The sequence below is a fragment of the Misgurnus anguillicaudatus genome, chromosome 18, assembly GCF_027580225.2.
Source record: "Misgurnus anguillicaudatus chromosome 18, ASM2758022v2, whole genome shotgun sequence".
NCBI classification, from domain to species: Eukaryota; Metazoa; Chordata; class Actinopteri; order Cypriniformes; family Cobitidae; genus Misgurnus; species Misgurnus anguillicaudatus.
In genome coordinates, this window is record NC_073354.2 from 22077772 (window position 1) to 22099175 (window position 21404).

Consider the following 21404-nt stretch of genomic DNA (forward strand, 5'->3'; position numbering starts at 1 on the left):
TCTATTTTAGGTTATACTTTTAAAAGCTTATTTATAAGCTATGTTGCAGTTTGGTTCGAAGCACATGCTAGTCAATATTCACAAGATGCCCTCCAAGAACTTTTTTTTACCATTTGTAATGCAGACTTAATGCCACAAAACATCCTGGGAAAGGTTGTCGGCTGTCATGTATTAGATTTGTTGTTGCACAATTGAAAGCAAACCAAGGAAAAAGCAAACAAACATCTGTTTTTACAATGTCTACCATCTGTTTATTATTCAGAAATATGTACCAAAATAATTGCCATACATAAAAATAGCATTTCGCAAGTAAAAACTAAGTAAAAATGTTTACAGTCAAGCATTACTAATTATACAAAAATAACAACACAACAAAGATAAAAACAATGAAGAAAACATCTTCACCTCAGTGTGCAAACTGTTTATACAGACGGAAATGCTTCCCTCTTAGGCTGCACTCCACGATAAATTATTTAAATAGCATTTATCTACACACACATACACATATATGAAACAGTCTTACAAACAAAGACAACAAACAGAGCAATAATTTATCAAATTTACAAAAAGTACTGGACATTTGAAGGAATATAAAGGTTGTATTCCTAAAAAAAGTTGTCTTCCGTTTTACTTTATTTTCCACTGGTGTGTTGGGCAGGGCGTTTCTTCAATAAAGAATACTATTTACAACGTGCTACAGTAGCAATAAGGCAAAATTTGTTTTCTTTAAGCAAAGGAAAAAGTCATGTATGAAAAGCTTTTGCTCGATCAAATTACAAAACAGTAATGAGGTAATATTTGTACATCAAAGTTTTCCTTTCTCTCTCTCTCTTTCTCTTCAGAAAGGCAGTCAAACACACTATTCAGACTTAAAAGTGATGTACGAATGGTTTTTGATTTTAAAATGCGTTGACGAGTAGCACCTCACAAACATGGATGTGAAGTTTTGTTTTAATCTGTTGTTTAAATATTCAAAAGTTCTGTTATATAATAAATATATTATTATATTGTGAGAGACAGACAGCCCTCTCTTAAGCTTCTAGAAGCAAAATTCGGCAGTCCGGCCAAATGATAAGCATTTCTAAGTGCTACATACAACTATACAGAAGCTCAGCATTCCCTTAACCTCTTGAATAACACTTGCCTCAAATTACATTTGAGAAGCACATTAGATTACTTGGTAATCTAGTGTCCATATGTGGTGAGTCATTTCCTGTTATAGAGATAGTTGTGGAACATTCATCACTTTGGAGAATCTTCAAACCTTAATCCGATTTCGTTTCACGCAAGTGAAACCTTTCATTATGCCATTTCTAATGAATTGTTAAAATGGTTTAACCATCTAGCCCTGAGAAAACTATGCTCGCTAAACCATCAGATGTCTCCCGCCGATCCTTTATGAACAAATATGAAACTTAAGAGACTTAGCTAAGCAAATTTTAGACAGACATTGATATATGGATCCTCTTACAAAAAAGTTTTTTGTTGTGATAATAAGGAAAATTGATCGTAATGATGGTCATTTTAAATGGTTGTGCTCTCTCTAAACTTGCTTTAAATTGTCTGGACTACACAGATGGAGGGGTTAAAAATTTTCGTTTTTTTGTGTAAGAGAGAGAGTGAATGTTTGAAGTGCATAGCTGTCTGCCATGGGAGCTCTTCCCATACAGAGCTGATTGAGGTTTTTCAGAGAGAGATACTTGTCTTCCCATTTAAGCAAAGCAAGGAAGACTGGTTTGTTTTTCTGCTCTACCTGCTAATGGTGGAGGAGTCCAGATTCTGCATTGGTAGCTAGTTGGTGTCTATCTCAACCAGCGACGATTACATTAAAATTGACCGCCTGCTTTCTCACTCCACCAGTGTGTGAGCAACAGCAGAAAAAGTAACATCAAATCCGTCTCCGGACAGAAAGGTGCATTCTTTGATAAACTTCCTGCCTGTGCAATTACATATCTGAAAAGAAAAAAGACACAGTGTTACGCCGATCCATAACGATGTTAGGTACATGATTGTAAAAACAGTGGTTCTCAAACTGGGGGCCGTAAGATGGTGCCAGGGGGGGCCCAGTTTTATGACATTTTATAAAATACATTAATTTTTCATAATTTCAGTGTAATTAAACAACAGCAATATGTTGTACAATTTAATATGTTTTGTTACATTCAAATGTCAAATTTTATGTCAAAAATTTTCTTTGGGGGGCCACAGAGTGATGCACCACACTTAAAGGGGGGCGCGTGCCGAAAAAGTTTGAGAACCTCTGATCTACTGTAATGTATTGGTACTCACCTCTGCATTCATATTTGAGGTCTGAGAAGTAAACCATCTCTTGTGAGAAAACAAAGAGACCCAGTCTTCCACCTGCATATGTCTTGTCGTAAATTCTACCGGAATCCGCCATGATTTTTTTGCCTTCATACATGACCACTCTAAAAAAAAAAAAATGACGAAGAAATGTCAGTTTAACCAAATGTAACCATATTTTTTTGTAACAAATTAAGTCTGGCGATCTGCTTAATGATACCTTATGTGTCCAGTTCTTGGTCTGTGGGTCAAGTGCCATCTATAAGCAGTGAAGTCCTTCCATCCAACGTTCTTTGGGTCATGCCACAATGTGCGCACCTATAAAAATGTAAATATAAAGAAATGCTGTAACCATGCTACAATAAACATATTTCTCCCGAAGTGACTGTAGAAAAGCGCACCTGTCCTGGAGTATCTCCGGTGTGCCATAGAGCATTCCTTAAATGCTCACCAGGCCCGGTGGTGGAGTTAACCACTTTGATTGACAGCCCTGAGTAACCCTGTGCTTTGGTTGGTGTGTGGGACCAATAAGTCTGTGTGATCTGCTTCCACATAACCACGTAGAAACGAGAGCTGGACTGGTATCCGAAAACAAATCCGGCGTAGTCGTCGTCTCTGTCCGTGTTAATGAAGAAAGTTCCGCTAAAGTCCACTGCGTTGAACTCATCAAAACCTTTAAAAAAATTACGAAAATTCACTTAGAATTATAATTCACAGGTTGCTACGTTAAATTCAATGTTTTTACTAAGAATGCTCTTACCGACTGCAATGCCAGGGTCACAGTTAACTGTCTGAACAAGTTCCTTGCCCTGGTGTCGAACAACCCAGTTGGGATCGATCTGGGAAGTGCCCTTGGGATCCAGTGGTACCATCTGAAACTTGCGGAAGTCTGTCTCACTAATGTCAACGTTCTCCGGGCAGACGTCATAGATATCTGGGACGTTGTCGTCGTCAAAGTCGTCTTTACAAGCATCTCCACGTCCATCGCCTAAAACCAGAAAGGTTAAACCCGTGAGAATAAATCTTAACATCACATGAAACAAACACGTTAATATCCAAAACTGACCATCAGAATCCACTTGATCTGGATTGGGAACCAATCTGCAGTTATCTTTTTCATCAGGGATGCCGTCGTTATCATCATCGTAGTCGCAGGCGTCTCCTTTGCCATCCTTGTCATGATCGGCCTGGTTTGCATTGGCAATGTATGGGCAGTTGTCTAGGTTGTTTTGGTGACCGTCCTCATCGATATCCTCGTTGCTGTCACATTTGTCTCCAACACGATCAGAGTCAGAGTCAAGCTGTGGGGTGAGAGCGTAAATTTAGCAAGTATCCGAATGCCATGCTTTCTCCTAATGAACCCATGGGAGCAAGAAATGAGATGTAACCCCAAATTTGCTTAGACACCAGAGTGTCCATTTAAAAAAGCCCAAATTATCTAAGCAATACTATCCAGATGAATAATAGTTTTAACAATATTATCTGTAAACACATTTACTGTAAGTATAAAATCATCTTACTTGCATCATATTTCCTTATATTCCTTAGGAATATTCTGTGACTAAACTGACTTAAATTAAACATTTTTGTCTGTCATTAAAATACTTCATTTATGTTCTGTGCTGGCACACCTATCTGTATAGACTTTCTCATGATCCCGAAGCTTGGCACTACCATGCTCACATTTCAGTATCTAATGAGGAAAGGAGGGGTGCATTCCTTTGCTTCAGTTAAGCATGGCACAGGTGTGATCTGCAGGGATTGAGAGCCAACTGGGCATGCTCAACCCTACCGACAAATCCACCCCTCGCTAATAACCATTCTTTACCTCTCCATATATCCTTTGGCTTAACTGAACACGACTGAGTACCCTTGAAAAGCCCCCTAGTGCTTTATTGTGTAGCTATAGCTTCAAGGAGATGAACATGAACTCTCATACATAGCTTAGTAAAGACTGATTACCCATTGGGTATTTTTGGGATTAAGTTGATGTGAACATATATGACAGACAGACAGACTCATATAAAAAGATAAATAGATAGAATATGATATGATTTGTGGATTTATACCTGGTCTGGGTTATGCTCCAGAGGACAATTGTCACATTGGTCACCCACTCCATCTAAATCTGTGTCTTTTTGGTCTACATTGTACAGATACGGGCAGTTGTCGTTCTCATTCAAAATACCTACAAACAGATTGCATAATGGTGAATGATGTGCATCTATTAACATTAATGCTGAAGCATCTATGGATGACATAAGAAATATAATTTCCTACCATCTCCATCGATGTCAATGGCACAGGCATCCCCTTCTCCATTGTTATCTGTGTCGGTCTGGTCCGGGTTGCTGTTGTAGGGACAGTTATCGCAGCGGTCTCCCACATCATCGCGGTCGTAGTCGTACTGTCTTGGGTTGAACACGAGCGGGCAGTTGTCCTTTTATAAAATAAAAACATAATTTAGATCAAAACATATGGCAAAACACGTTACCCATTCATGGCCCTCTCACATGAGGGATGTTACAGTACTTTCAGATGTTAGGTTTGTAATTTGGCAGTGCATGTGTAGGTCTATTTAGAGGAGGGCAAGGATGAAAGTGTGCCTTATTTCAGGATTTGGACCAAAGATAATATTGGATTAGCCAAATACAGTGGAAGTCTTTAAGGGCAGTACCTCGCCGGTGGAATTTGAGGTTTACGTCCAAAAAAGAAAGTTTATTTTACCCAGCACCTTTTTCCACATTTGAGACCGTAAGCTTTACATTTTGGGTGGCTTCACTTTCTTCATTCATACACAGATCGAGTGTATAAATATTATTTTAACAGACTGGAATGAGAACGCTCTTATATTTACCCTATCATCAGAAATGCCATCGTCATCATCGTCATTATCACATGCGTCGCCGACTCCATCCTTGTCGTAGTCTTCTTGACCGGAGTTTGGAAGATTGGGACAGTTATCCTTTAAAAGTTAAGTATATGTATTAATTTAATACAAGTTTTGCATACTGTGTTTTTGTTGGCTCTATCATATTGAATTAAATTCATACTAATAAAGCAAATCTGGTCATTTTACCTTCTTGCATTGATAAGTTGCATTCTCCACACACACAAGATCAGCATTAGGCCAGCCGTCAAGATCCGTGTCCTCTCCACAGATGTGTCCGTTTCCAGCGAAGCCAGGCCTGCACTCGCAGCGGTACATTGGATCGGCAAAATGGCCCAGGTAGTTGCAGCGAGCGTTCTTGTTGCAGTCATGGCTGCCATCGAGGCAGGGATTACGCGGCGTGCACACCTGCGTCAAAGACATATCGTTCACCACCCGTCTGTTCGCGAGCAGGTATTCACCGGTAATTTAAAACCTTTCAGCGTTCTCTCATTTACCTGTTTCTTAGAAGCAGCGTCCTCCACCCCTTTACCAAACGGCTGTGGGCCGGTGTAACGTGTGGGGCATGGCAGGCAGTTGTAGCCGGGCACTGTGTTCTCACACCTGTGGACTCCATTGAATTCAAAGCAAGCATCGGGGACTTCCTCACACTGTAAGGGAGAGAAAGACATTGTTATTTACCAGTGTGATAAGAAAATTAACTTTTTTCACTTTTTTAAGCCGCAACCTCACCAAATTTGATTAGATTTCTCTAATCGTTCTGATTCTTTAAAGCTGTTTAGATATATTTACTAACTTTCAAAGAAAAATACTAGTTATGACAGTATACAAAAAGAAACTTCACACTCATTGATGTCTTTGCAGTCAATTCCATTGCCGGTGTAACCTGTGGGACATTTTCCACATTTCCAGGATCCATCTGGGAAGCTTGTGCATTGGGCCCCAGCAAAGCATGGATTCGAAAGACATCCATCTATGGATAAAGTTATGGAGATAAGTGAGCGATTTCAGTCAAACATCAGTCCCAGGTTAAGGTTAGGTTGACGACATTGCTTACCAATTGGGCAGGCTTGTTTGTTGCATTGCTGTGAGGACTTTACATCTCCCACACACTCTTTACCGCCATACTTAGGTACTGGATTATTGCAAAGGCGCTTACGGCTTTGGAAGCCGCCCCCACAGGTAGTGGAGCAAGTGTCCCAAGGAGACCACGGTCCCCAGCCACCATTGACTATGAAAAAAACACATTCATCATTAATTTGCTCATATACACAAATACATTTTTCAACTGTGCAAGTTTTCTATTCACTTACTTGGACAGGGTGATTTCTCACACCTCTCGGTCTGTCGGCCTTCCCCTTGGCAATCTTTGCCCTCCATCTGTGGAGTTGGAGAGTTACAGAGACGAATGCGGGTGATGACACCGACACCACAAGTAACAGAACAGGAGGACCAAGGTGACCAATGACTCCAGCTGCCATCTTGCTTGACTGAACAAATGAACGACACAAGAAAGGTTACTTTTTTTTCCTGGACATCGACAGAAACTCTAGACAGGTGTCATCACCGGCCGCCACTCACATCGCTTGTCACACTCCTGAAGGTAGCAGTCTCTTGTCTGCACCGATGTGCCCTCGCAGTTGTTATTGATGCGGTCACAGGAGCGCCCGCGCTGCTGAATGCCCCTTCCACAGGACACTGAACAATGGGTCCATTCAGACCAGGGGGACCAGCCGTCCTCAGCAGAGTCACTTGCTGTCGAGAGAGCACAACGAGACAATAGTAGAGCTATTCCTTCTTTCTGAAGCAGCAAAATGGAGAAAGCTTTTAATACTGGTCCTTAATGGACTCAATTTAGCCAGGGCAGATTGTGACCGAACACACCAGGGGACGCTGGCATGAGGCAAACAGTTGGAATGCAGGAGGAAATGTCAGTGTACTTGATGCACAGGGATACCTTTGAGGACCTTTCCAAATGTGGAAATGGAATTCGCAAAACACCCTTCATTATGCCATAAGTGCTTACGCGTGAGGCTGATATTCGTTAAATTCTTTGCTATGTATGGCCAACTATAAGACGTGTCAACACTGCCTCTAGTATTTTGACTCTACGCCAAATAGCACCAATTTTCCATCTCTATTTAACCAATTTGGACAATTATGGTCATTTAGTGATTCAGTGATGCACAAAGCTCTACTGTTCCATTCATTAGTCAAACTTCAGTTGTGAGATGTAAGAATGATTGTGGATGTCTGGATAGCAGCAACTCTTTTTTTAATACAAAAGCTTTTTTAACAAGTGGACACTAAAGCACAAAGTTTGTAAGCAGACAATGTATGTAGTTTAGTTACACTTACGGGTTCCACAGCGAGGGCAGCACTCCCCATCAGGCACTGTGGCATTCGCACATGGTATAAGGGGGCACGAAATCTTGCGGCACACCGTTGCAGAGTTCTGCAGTCAACAAAATTACCATCATTCATTTTTCCTACACTATATCTGATAACTGGTATGTTTGGTATGGGAAAAAATGCTAAAACATCCTGCATTGGACTGAGTTAATATTTCTCACTACTATTTTTCAAGGTGCTTTAAGAAGGAAGGCATCTACTATTCAAGGATCCTCTTTAGTTACCTCAGTTTCCTACTTTTAATTAGAGGCTTGATGTTTCAGGAAATACACCCAGCTTAAGTCTGCTACAATGGACAAGACTTAAGCCAGCACTGTGTATACAAGACTCCTATCTCTCTAACACACAAATTAGTGGCTTAATGACAGAGCAGGGCGCTTTCAGGGTTTAACAGGTGCATGTCTGCAGAGTATTAGGTTCCTACCTGGCAAGTGCACTCTGTGCAGTCATCTACTGTCCATTCGTCCTTGTTATTGTGCACTATTCCGTTGTGAAGACAGACACCTTTATGGACACCTATGCTATTCATGAGCATGTTATTCTCATCTGTCTAGAAATAAAAAAGAGAATGGGGGTTTTGTTATGTGGGACATGTTAAAGGGACAGTTCGCCCAAAATTGAAAATTCTGTCATTCTTTACTCACTCTCATGCTATTACAAACATGTATAAATTTATTTGTTCTAATGAACACAAAGGAAGATATTTTGAGAAATGTTCATGAGCCCCATTCACTTCCATAGTATTCTTTTTCCTACTATAAGTGAATGAGGCTCATCATCGGTTACAAACATTCCTAAAAATATCTTCCTTCGTGTTTTTCAGAGTGAAGACATTTATACAGGTTTGTAACAACATGAAAGTAAGTAAATGATGACAGAATTTTCATTTTTGGGTGAACTATCCTTTTAATCTACAATCCAGGTTCATTAATACAAGTTGTATACAGTTATTTAAATATCCATACAACTACATCTACTAGAAGTAGTTTTGCTATTGCTAAATAAATGTTTTTTTTTTTAAATGATTAACTTAATCCTTACTACTTTGCGGAGTTCATTGGATAGCTCTTGCACCACCACACCAAGACCTTTGAGTTCCTTGAACATGCTGGCCATATCTTCACATGAAAAGCCACAGATCATCTGAAGGTCTTCAAAGGAAAAATATGTTAAAACCGCATGCCTATTCTCACATTACACTTATATTTTCTACATATTTTATTGTATCATAAAAATGATATAATAAAGATATGTTATGATAAAAATATTACCCTTTGTTTTGTGTCCAGTGAAATCAGTTCTGATTGCAGGTCTGGATCCATTTATGTTGATAAAATTAGACATTGCTGAAAAAGAAAAGAAAATTTTTTGAAATAAATATGAAAGTTTACTGCAATGTTAACAAAAGCCAAAGGAAAAACGACTGAAGAGTTAAGTCTTTTTTTTGCTTTTGTTCATTCATTGGCAACGTCAGTGCGTCTGCCCTCAGCATTATTGAAAGACATGAACAGCATTGCGCACAAGCAACCCACGCTGAACTCCCAATGTCCATTTATCATCATGATATTTAAGTGCTCGCCCAAAGTCAATGAGTCACACATTGTTGCATGTGTTCGGCGTAACACTTACAGCTTTGGCATCCTTTATTCCTCAGTATAGCCTCCAGTGTGGTCCCGAAGACAAAGCGCACGTTTTGCAGCACGCCCTGCAGAAATGACAAAATACATTCATGAATTGGCCAAACGCGTTTATCCAAAGCGACTTTATATGCAGTGTATTACTTTGATCAGTATTTGTGTCCCTGAGGTCGATCCTACGACCTTAACGCTGCTAACGCAATGCGTTACCAACTGAGCTACAAGAACACACGCTGATCACATTTATGCTAACTTTATACACTAAACTCACCATGAACTTGTCCTTCACCGCGCCCTTTCCGACCCTCAAGTTCGCCACACCTGGGGTGTCCTGGGTGAGAATGTTTTGGATAGAGGCATCAAGCTCCGCCGTATTCACCTCCTCGCATCCCACATAAAATTGAACCCTGTCCTCCTGCACGAAAAGCGTGATGTTCTTCCAATGTCCCACCGCCAAATCCGCTTCATCGATGGACACGACCTGTTGTTTATTCTCGGTGGAAAACACTATGTCCAGGGTGTTCGCCTTCCCGTTGGAAATGATCTCGAACACGACTCCGGACCCGTCCTTTTTCTCAACGCTCAGAATGCTTCCCCTCGTCTTCTTAAACTGCTTGAAATTGGCCAGAAACAGAAATCCTCTCTCCGCGTGAATGGAGTCGATCAGGTCCCTAAAAGCGCTTTCGGGGACCGGGGGAATCTGGTCGGGGTTCATGATCCTGTAGGCGGGACTGTAGGGGTCGTCGCCTTTTACTAGAGTGACCCCGTGGTTTTTCCTCGGCACCTGGATGAGCTCGAACAGGTCGTAAACGCTGTTGTCATCTCTACTTTCTAAGGATTCAGAAGATTAACATTTAATTAAAATGTTTTGTTTTGAAGTGTTTAAATACATGTTGGCAGGTGTATGTAACAGTTACACCTTTCATAAATTTTAAAAGTTTGTTAATATTTTTATAGGCTGAACCATCGCTCACCTGCGAATCTCGCGCTCTCGCAGTTACACAGCATCAGTAGCAAAAAGATCGCCGTTGATTTCATTATTGCGCTTATTCTTTAACCTATCACAAATAAAATACATATATAAAATTTAATATTGAAATATAAACAAAATATAACCTAAAAGTGTAATATCCACAGTCATACATTTAAAAATAAAGAAGAAACACACCTTTCCACGCGTTGCAACCGTTGTAAATTTGTAAATCCCGGTGTTTAGGTGATATAATTCCTAAAAAACGAAAAACGTTGAAAATCTTCCCCTTAACCGTGATCTACAGCATCCACTCTTCCTTTGCTGTAGTTTCAGTGGCCAATCTAACTATCACCAAGAGAACAAAGTGCTATTTAAATAGTTTCATGACATTCCTGAGCGCGCGTTTCCTCCAATCACACGCTGGCATGGAAAAGGGACGAGCTTGCGCTCTTACCTCACAGCGCGTGCGTCTGAGTACTACACGCGAGGAGAAAACGCACCACATTCCAATGAGCGAATTCCATAAACATACTTTTGATTTCCCTGACCTCAGCTTCCGTTTAGTGGCTTTTATTAGTCCCTCTCATGGTCGTATTTTTTGTATCTAGTGCTCGTATTTTTTGTATCCAGGTGTTACTTTTCATTCCCTGATTCCAGTAATTTAATATCATTGACGTCTATCAATCCCGTACGTTCTTGGGTAGGCTATTATATTGTGCTTCTACTTCTGGCCTGTCATAATGAACGGTTAAGATATGTTTTATTATTCAATAGACTTTATCTTTTTTTTTGTTTGTTAGAAATGGTTTCTTAATCTAACAGCTGGTTGCTGCCATGGGGGCTGCATCTGTAAAGATGCTCGAGAAGAAACAGGCTGCTGTAACACGTGCCTCCGCTAGAGGCCGTACTGTTGTTATTTCAGTACTTTTAAGTTTCAAATTAGTTATATTTTAAATTTCTACAAATGTTGCTTTTGCTTCTATGCAAATAGCCTACAGCATAAAATCATAAATATACAGCGACAATTGAGAACCATGATTAATTCTTGTAACATATTTTGCAGTTAATCCTGTCTGCCTTGCTGTCGGTCTGTTATTTGCCACATGCTATACATCATTTTAAAAGGAGTTATTTTTCTGCTTTTGTGATCTTTAAATAGATGAAAAAAGCCAACTATTTCCTACCCAGAACAGATTTTATTAGGATTTGAAATAGGAAGTATGCAGACTTGTGTTTAGACTTGATTGCCACCTTGATTGTTGTGGATTTCAGTGAAACATAACAGGAATGAAAGCATTTCCTTTTTATTCTCACAATGGTGTAGCCTATTCTCAGCAGACGTCTCATGGAAAATGCCGTAACTTTTGTTGCATGTCAAGTCCAAATGTTTCCATTTCTTTCTTAGTTCCACTTCTATTGGCTTAAAAGGCGAAAATTCCCTTAAATAGTTTTGTGTTTTTATTGTAATATTATCTATTTTAAACCTGGTAGTTTTTAGATAAGGTAGATGTATTGTTTAGAGGGTCAAAGTGATAAATCTCACCTTACAGGCTTGTGTAGACAGATGTTTGATGTGTAACTGATGACCCAACAGGGTGTGCGTCAGCAGCACGGTCCATCATTGGCAAGTGTTGACTTTCACTGCCCTCCGGCCATGCTGGCCTATTGTGTTCACAAATATGGCTTCTTGTCATGAGATGCTGTCAGTCTAAGCTCTGCTACATAACTCTGCTGATCAGCTTCCAATGCTCTGCCATGGAAACCATAGTCTCTCCCCGTGACGCACATAAGCTGCTCTCAGTTAATCAATTTCTGTGGAACCCGAGTTGACTAGTTGCTATGGAGGTTAAGGAGAAAATATTCCAGTTATGAAACTAGTGTTTACGTTTGATGCAAACATAATAAATTAGAGGATTTCAAGAGAATTCTTTTCAAAACAAGCACCTGGAGGTACTTTTGATTCACTTACAGTTTTACAGGCTTAACAGGCAATAATCATCACAGGTCTTGCTAATGTCTTGATCTGTTACAGCATGCACAAGTCCAAAAGATAAAAGTAAAATACAACCTGCAGGATTGAGCAACTGTAAGTCACTACTACAAATGCAATAGTGGCTGACAAATAAAATAAATTTTTTTCATACCCGATTCCTCTACATTTAAAACAGTGATACGTGTTGCACACTTACAATAAATCCTTTTTGGACACTTGCATAAACTTTATTATCTATTTTTTGGAAATAGGTGATATTTAGATAATAGATTCACAAAAGTTTGAGAGTTGTGTTCCAAGGCGAATAAACTGCAAGCAATGTGAATATAAACAAAACATGTTGGCTTTCTCAAAGTGTGTTTACCTGTGAGCACATCAGTTTAGTAAACCAACTACTTTAACAGCATCTTAAAGGTAAAGTTCATCCAAAAATGAACATTTTGTCATCATTTACTCAATCTCAAGTTATTACAAACCTGTATCAATTTTTTTTGTTCTGCTGAACACAAGGGAAGATATTTGTAACCAAACCATTTCTGAGCATCATTGACTTCCATAGTATTTTGGAATACTATGGAAGTCCTATGGAAATCAATGGTGCTCCTGTTTTCTGCTTGATTACAAATATCATTTGTGTTCAGCAAAACAAAGAAATGTATAAATTTGAAACAACATCAGGGGAAAATAAACGATGACAGAATATTAACTTCTGGGTGAACTATCCCTTTAAGAACCCTTACTTTAATATTCAGAGTGATTAATTCTTAAATATTAAATATTCTTAAATTTTGGCACCCTTATTTAAAGGATAACAATATTTTACTATGTTCTTACCTCAACTTAGACAAATTAAAGGAACAGTACTGTATGTAGGATTGTGGCCAAAACTGGTATTCCAATCACAAAACTTGTGGCTAAAACTGGTACTGCAATCACAACTAGTGGCCAATACACATCAGTTGAGGGCTGCAACTCCACTTTTTAAATGACAATATCCTGGCTGGATCACTGTTGTCAGTGATATAAGTATTTGAAATGAACATGATTTCTTAATGTCTAGTGACATATCAGGGCCATTTTATGATTCATTTATATACATTTCTTACATACTGTTCCTTTAATACATACCTATCTTTATTCAGTGCGTGCACTTAATCTTTGTACAGCGCCTTGTGAATGTGTTAGCATTTAGCCTAGCTTCATTCATTCCCATGGCTCCAAACAGGGATGAATTGAGAAGCCACCAAACACTTCCATGTTTCCCTGTTTAAAGACTGTTACATGAGTAGTTACACAAGTAAGTATGGTGGCACAAAATAAAACTTTTGTTTGGAGCCATAGGAATGAATGGGGCTAGGCTAAATGCTAATACATTCAAGAAGCGCTCTACAAACATTAAAAGTGCACGCATTGAAAAATAAAGGTATGTATTAATCCATCTAAGTTGAGGTAAGAAACATAGTAAAATATTTACAAAAGTGATGTTTTCCTTTAAAACCATAACAAGTTAATTTGTGAAGTCTTAAGCATGCTTGTGGCTAGAAACTATAAACAGTATAACCAGTAAATATTTCAGCCCGCAAGCAACCTACGGTAATAGGAACACCTTTTCAATACCATAAAAAGTAAATACTCTGTCTGGAATCATCTGAACATTTGGAGGTTGATTCAGAGGAACTTAATGTTTATGTCTCACGTTCAGTCATTTGTAAGCAAATCTGTATTCAAAACCATAACAACAAATCACAAGAATGGCATGTTCATGTGAATACAATGAATGCTCATCTCTTAGCCGAGCCCACACAAATTCATTGCAAAGTAATAATACAAAAGAAGTAAGGAATGTGCATATTTTGTCATGGGCTATTTTGTATGACTTGGGAGCTTCTGAATGTAGTAATTCATCCTTGAATTGGACTTGAATTAGAAAGAAGCAGCATGGAGGATTCCAGATTGGTGTTCAAGCCGGACTGTGACCATCTGCACAGCTGTTCCAGTAATCCGCTCCTCTGACCTGTAATATCGGAGTAAAGCTCATTAGACCAGAGACACTTGGTGCGCGTGCCAGGATCACGGGCAGCAGATCTCATAGATGAAAGGAGATGTGTTTCCACAGGTCCCGGTATTATATGAGTTGCTAAATGTATTTCAGTGTCAGAGAATGTCTTCCGAGTCCGTTCCATCATCTCTCCGCAAAAAGGTCACCGTGTGCCAGCTTCCTTTTAATGTGTTTCCATGCACAATGTAATTTGCATTCCTGAGTCTAGTTAGCGGTAAAAAGAAACAAGCTGTGCTCTGAATTATTTTGTGGCAGTTGCCTGTGAGCAATCCACCTCATTCCACTCCTGAAGCTTCACACCATATTTGGCTAGTCTGAACATCAGGAACTTGAATGTAAGGAACATTTTGTGATCATCATTGCACGGTAGCCTTTTTGGCATCTCAGATTTTAAAATACTGTATTCCCGAGACATTTATTGTGGGAAATTTGTAGTATGTTATGTCTGATTCATACATTCCCGAGACATTTACTGGGGGGAAATTTTGTAAAAGATTAATTTGTAAATATCTAAGCTATGACACCATATTTGAGGAAGTTATCTGAGGAATGTTCTACTCATCTTTGCCTGCCGCCTCGACAAAATATAGATTTTATTTTTCCGCACAAAAATAGCACAGGACAACCACAGACATCCGGAAACCTATTAAAATCGAACTGAAAGAAGATACTGTGAGTTTCATTGTATTTTTACTCTCATATCATCTTATAGTCCTGGTAATGTCGTGACCAGACGTCTGTAGACCTCATTGGTGTTATGGCCAGTTCTCAGAGTCAGGATGTAGTAAAATTTCAAGCTTGCTCACAGTTTTTTCTCCTCCTGCTACTAAAAATTGGATATTGACATCATTGTGCTCTGGCAAACTGATTTTCTTCTGCTACTTGCTTATCATAGATGAGTGGAAACATCTGTATTTCATCTACTGATGACCAGGCCGCTAAAGGTCACTGCTGTCATCATTCCAAAGAGCTTTCAATGTTGTCAATGATCTTATCACTACCAAACCAGTGGAATAAATGAGACTCCCTCATCCAAAATCCAATATTGTGATAGCATAGATGAAATACCTACATCTTGACTGCTTAAACAATACATTTTATATATGATACCATAGAACCCATAATGCCATTTTTGGTTCCTCAAACAACCTTTCAGTATACGGTACCTTTTGTGAAACAGAAAGGTTCTTTGTATGTTAAAGGTTCTTTATGAACCACACAGCCAAAAATGGTTTGTGTTGTACTGTATATCGCTTATCAATAAAGAGCCTTTTAGCTTACAGTTTTTGGTATTTTTAATCATTTGGGAGCTCTCCTGTGGCCTCAGGGAATAGAAAAGTGTCCCTCTGATGCACACTGAGATGTCTCACTGGAAGTAGTGGACCATCTTGGTGTTACTCACATACTTGTCCATCATATTTTTGCATGTTGAGGTTTCGGACATGCTATTCATTACGTGTATTTAGAAAACTATACTGTGTTTTTTGACCTGCTGTATGTATGATTTGGGAAGACAGTGGTTAGTGATTGTACTGAGACATTTATTATTTTATTGACCAATATTCCAATTCCCAGCCATTCTGAAATCCATCTCAGTGTTTCTTGGCATGAATTTGCAAGAATGTTAAGCCATTTCACTGTCATTTCATCTGGATATAGACAAACTCTACTTACTTAAGATAAGCTAGAATAAAAATGACTCTACCGCCCATATATGGGAATATTGGAAGTTCACCTGGCATGCCCACATTTTTAATTTAGGAAACATTTACACATGCCGAGTTTTTCCAAGCAAATAGAGGCAGACAAACATTTGTTTTATTTATCTCATTTCTTTCAGCCAGTGAGCACGAAAAATATGTTGGCTCAGTAGGAATTTGAGGATCTGCCGTCACTCCTGTAATTGCCCTTGGGTCCATAGCTACTCAAAATTGTGATGTCCTACTAACTGTTCTCTGAAAAAATACTGGTCCAGACGTGCTTGACAATCCTAAGCCCAGCCATTTAACATCAGTAAACACATAATTACCTCGACATCTCCTTCATCTCTTGCGTAGGCTACGGTAGGTGTAAGAGGGTGTCAACCTTGTTCAGGTTAATCTCACACAGCAATATGCAGTAATTTACTCAGGTACACACATGTTACTATGTTAGAGGTAATAATATGAAAATATTTCACGTTTGTGGAATTGATGACTAAGTGAACAAAATCCATGCCCTTTGGACTACACTCAAATACAGCATTTTGGTACAGCCAATATTTTTGTCTTGGTTCTTTAACAAAACTGTTTATGATTAAAGAGATGCTCACGTTCACAAAATACACGCAAGACACTCCCTTAACAGCAAACTCTGATTACGCATGAGATTATGCGAGTATCTGGCAAATGCGAGCATCTCTTTTATCATAAACACTTTAGACGCGTCTGCAGCAGGCACTTATTTTGACAATACACGTGATGCACACAGGATCTCTTGAGGCGCAGAACAGAATTTTGAAATAAGGAACCACACAAATGATGGGCTACATACATGACGAACTTCGCATTGAGCCCCTCAAAAAAAGAAGTCATCGACCGCCACTGAGAGACACTAATGCAAAATTGTGTATTTTAGTGATGTGAATTAGACACTTTGTTAGTGAATTTATTCACCTTACGTGAGGTATTTACACCTGGAAAATATTTACTAGTAACCAAGTATAGTAGATGTTAATAATGTGTATTTTGATGGATATTTTTTTAGTTCTTGAAGTCTTCCTGAAGTTGATTATTTTATCTCTTAAAACTCATTTTTGAGCACCAAACAGAATATTTAAATGTTTTTCCTGTGATAGTAATTTCTTTTCCCCTTAAAACAGCTTCAGTGTAACTCTACATCCTTGCCCCATTTAGTATATGCGGATCCATGAATATAAGTCTCCATAAAATAAGAAAAAATAAAAGTCTAAAACGTTTTCCTTCAAAAAAAATCTATCATTCAGTATCATTATTGTGCTACTCTCCATTCTTATTCGGTATCTAGGATGGCCTTTGTCTACTGATAGCCGTGAATACTTGAGCATTTACTTGTTTATTGCAAACTGTATGTAATGGAAAAATATATTTATCTAGCTTTGTTATTATAAAACACCTTTAACCCGTGGGAGTATTTATGTCGTTGCTAAGTGTCAGGATCTAACACTGACATATCTTTGACATAAAAGAAACATTTTGGAGGGCACGGCAAGGCCATTAGATAAGAAAGCTGTGAAAATAAAATTGGTACACAGCTGTATATATATATATGCTCTTGTGTTTTTGGTCATTGTCCTGTTGCATCACCCACCTTCTACACAGTTTCATTTGACGTACAGACCTTCTCACATTATTATGAAGAATTGTCTCATATACTTGGGGATTCATCTTTCCCTTAATGATTGCAAGCTGGCCAGGCCCTGATGCAGCAAAGCAGGCCCACATCATGATGTTTCCTCCACCATACTTTACAGTTGGGATGATGTTGTCATATATTGTGCCCTTTCTATGCCAGATGTAGTGTTGTGTGTTTTTTCCAAATAGTTCAATCTTAGTTTCATCAGTCCACAAAACATTTAGCCAATAGCTCTGTGGAGTGTCAATGTGCTCTTTTGCAAACTTCAGGCGTGCAGCAATGTTCTTTTTAGTTGGCAGTAGCTTCTTTATGGTGTCCTGCCGTGGATACCCTGCTTGTTCAGTGTTTTACGTATTGTAGACAATGATGCCAGCGTGACCAGCGTAGCCGGAGCCGCCCAGCCAGCGCAGTTCAGTGCGGCCGGAGCCGCCCAAGCCAGCGCGTTCAGCGCGGCCAGAGCCGCCTAGCCAGCGCAATTGTCCCATCCCGCACAGCTCATGCGGTCGACCCATCCCGCGTAGCTGTGCTCACAGACTTTTTTCCATGGACTCTGTTTTGTGTGTTTTCCCATGGACTCATGTCTGTTTTGTTTAGTGTATTGTTTTGTCTTGTGTGTTCCCCTGAGGGGCGTCTAGTAGCCGGGGGAGGGTACTGTCAGGACTCTGCCATAAGAGTCTTGTTTTATAATTGTTTTATCGTGATGGCAGGGTTCTGAGGCTATGTTTACACGTGGGCGGCTATTTTCATAAACGGACATTTCAAGCTCTCCGGTTTCAAAAATAATATCGTGCACACATGTCAGTTTTCAGAAAAGTGTTTATGTACACGTACCCGTGCATATATGCCGTCAAGAGAAGCTCAAGCCCACGTAAGCCAATCACCGGCAGCGCTGGTGGTGACGCGAACTGGTTCTTCATGTTGGAGGGAGGAGCTGTTGCAGTAGGTTATCGATGACGTCAAATTACCGCGAGAGCGAGTTGAGGAATCACACGTAGAGGTCTAATTTTGAATTGCTCTCGCGGTACTTTGACATCATCCATCTGTTGGTTTTTGCAGCGCCGCATGAAGTCAAACATGCGTAAAATTGCTGACCTCCGAGCACTCGTGTCTGCTCCTCAACATAATGGAGCAGCTCTATTTGCAAATACAAACACACGAAACGAGTTTGCAAGAACATAAATGTGATCTTGGAAGCGTTCAGAGTAGCAGTCACATGTAAACATAGGTCGCACTATTGACGTAGGTGCGAGCTCTGGCGCATACTCTGTGACGTTGCCTGCTTAAACATCCGTTTGTCTCAGTTTACATGCAATCGTGCAATCGAAGGTTTTCAAGAACTCCACTCTAGCCGGAGTTTTTAGAAACAATCGGTTTCAGAGGCGAGTTCTCCGTTTGCGTGTAAACGATGGGTACAAACGAAGGTAAATCTCTCCGTTTTTAAAAATAACCATGTACGTGTAAACAGAGCCTGACAGTCTCTTGTTTTATGTGGAGGCTCATGGCCTTGTGTATTGGGTCATGTGCTTCTGGTGTCTCGTTCCTAGTCCCCGCCCCCTTGTTCTCCTTGTTAATTATTCATTATTGGTTATCCCTCTCACCTGTGTTGCCCTCGTTTAGTTCCCCTATTTAATCTCCTCTTGACTCTTGTCTTGTGCTTGTTCATTGTGTTCACATGTGTCATGTTATGCTGTTCTTAATGTTCATTCAGTTTAGTTTTTTAGTCTTGTTAATCAAGTTGTGTCAGTGTATTGTATAATCATGTTTTATGTAGTTTTGCCCCCTCATGGGCTTTTGTTTCATGTTTGATGTAATAAATGTTCTATGTTCACTCCCCGATATCATCTGCGCTTGGGTGCGCTTAGGTTCTCTTATCCTCCGTCCCAAACCCTGACAGGTTCACATACTTTTTCTATAACCACAAAGTTTTTTTGTTTTTTGGTTGTTCTTAATAAAGACATGAAAGGTCAGATTTTTTTGTAAAATAATTTTAGACAAATTATGTTTGTCGATACCCTTGATTGAGATGAAGATCAGATAACATTTTATGACAAATTTATTTAGAAAACTATGAAATTCCAAAAGGTTTACATGCTTTTTCTTGCTAATATAATTATATAGTCTTCTATTATGATATTTGATGAGGTTGGAGAATTCATGAAAAGTGATCTTCGATTATTTTTTCCTCCATTTAAAAATGTCTCCAGACCCTTCAAATGTTGCTGCTCTCTCTTTTTTAGTTCACTCCGGTCATTTATCATATGATTCAGGTCTTGGAACTGGGATGCCCATGAACCTTGTGCTTAGTGACCAATTTTTGTTGATTTTGATGTTTGTTTTGAACCATTTCTTGATAAAAGATTAAACCATGACTCATTATATTTCTAGCAAAGTCAGGTTTTGACTTCTTAATCTGTTGGTATTTGATATAATCCATGATGCCATGTATCTGAATAAGAAGTCAAGGACCTCATAAAATTAGGTTCACAACAATGAAGGTCTGTATAGTTAACTATAGACATGGAGCACATTTTAATCCCTGTGTGCACCAAAACTATCTTGTGTCCTTGCTGCCAATAAACTCTTTTTGGTTTCATACGGCTGCAGAACCCAGTTTGTTTTAAAGTGTACTTTAATAAAACAATTGCATTTTTGTGAATTTGTTTTAATTAAAGTTTAAAAGGAGAAACTGTAGATTCATTTTTACAGCTTTCTCTCATATATTTATGTCCACAACTATATAAATATTTTTTTCTTTAAAATTGCTGAATGATTTCTACACATAGAATCAAATTTGAACTTCTTTAAACAACGTAAAAGCTTTCCAAATAAGGCTGTAAGAGTTACAAAACGATTAAACACGACCTCCATGAACTCCAAAATGTTCTGCTTTTGTCTAACATCTGCCAGGCTTTAAATCTAAAGAAAAGCACCACCCATGCTACTGTTGTGTTGTCTCGCTTGTGGTTTTTCACTGTCAAATTATCTTTTTCTCTTATTCTTCCCTTTTTGGGAGGAAACGATGAACTCTCCGCGGGGAAGGGTACAATGCTGTTGATAATATGTGAGAAAACATTTTGAAAGCATGTGTGTTGTCACGACAAGTTTTGATCAAGCAGTCGATTTTTTGAGGATTTGGTGGGTGTTGTCTGTACCACAATACACAAATGAATTGTGGTAAATATATTCAGGTCTTCACAGAGGGTATAGCCTTTTTTCCAAAGGCATGCATACATCCTTCAACAAGTTGATTCTTGGGGCAGTCCGGCTTTCATCAGGTTTATTAAAGACATTTTGATGAAAAAGTGGTTCAACCCTTTGCGAGCCAGAGCACAGCTGGAGCATTGTGTCAGTCCATGAGGGGTCTTCCTGAAGATTTAATCCAAAATAGACATCGGCCCCTGTGGATAAGCCCTCGTGCTTACCATCTGCATTTCATAAAAGACAGCATGTTTGAATTTCGCTTTTGTAAATTACAAGGTAGTAGGTTTTTGTATACAATTCCAACCAAGGAAGCAGTGGTTTTGTCTGCAAATAGAGAATAACATACAGTACCATAAAGAAGTCCATTAGAAAAGCACATTTTTCAAAAAGTCTTAACCTGAGATAATGACTCCTGAGATCATTTACTTTGTTTGAATTCTTTGTTAGTTATATAAACCATACCATAAAACTTATCTTACCTTTTACACCTTTTTTAAGGTAAACATTCACAAAATTTAGGTTGGGCGATCATAAGTCAGACCTTGTGTCGTGGGGTCATTCCT

The 21404-nt window shown here is 39.1% G+C and overlaps 1 protein-coding gene and 1 long non-coding RNA gene across 3 annotated transcripts; both read right to left on the reverse strand.

The window, feature by feature from the left end:
- Window positions 1-226: 226 nt before the first annotated feature.
- thbs1b (thrombospondin 1b) lies at window positions 227-10570 on the reverse strand. 2 transcript variants are annotated; one of them, XM_073856068.1, is made up of 23 exons: window positions 10412-10570; window positions 10218-10301; window positions 9515-10074; window positions 9236-9311; window positions 8878-8952; window positions 8648-8757; window positions 8031-8156; window positions 7553-7649; window positions 6776-6949; window positions 6508-6684; window positions 6252-6425; window positions 6034-6167; window positions 5692-5838; window positions 5384-5602; window positions 5162-5269; window positions 4585-4744; window positions 4374-4492; window positions 3371-3605; window positions 3065-3292; window positions 2706-2977; window positions 2525-2622; window positions 2290-2429; window positions 227-1953 (listed from the first exon to the last, which is right to left on the reverse strand). In XM_073856068.1, the coding sequence occupies exons 2-23, from the start codon at window positions 10279-10281 to the stop codon at window positions 1946-1948; spliced, it is 3501 nt and encodes a 1166-aa protein (XP_073712169.1). In that variant the 5' UTR covers window positions 10282-10301; window positions 10412-10570; the 3' UTR covers window positions 227-1945. The 2 variants fall into 2 exon arrangements, with proteins under 2 accessions (XP_073712169.1, XP_073712168.1); XM_073856067.1 differs by having other exon boundaries at window positions 8878-8955.
- Window positions 10571-11414: 844 nt separating this feature from the next.
- On the reverse strand, window positions 11415-12355 carry LOC129429313 (uncharacterized). The gene is made up of 3 exons (XR_008639176.2): window positions 12186-12355; window positions 11760-12053; window positions 11415-11636 (listed from the first exon to the last, which is right to left on the reverse strand). It is a non-coding gene; the product is annotated as an uncharacterized lncRNA (long non-coding RNA).
- Window positions 12356-21404: the final 9049 nt, after the last annotated feature.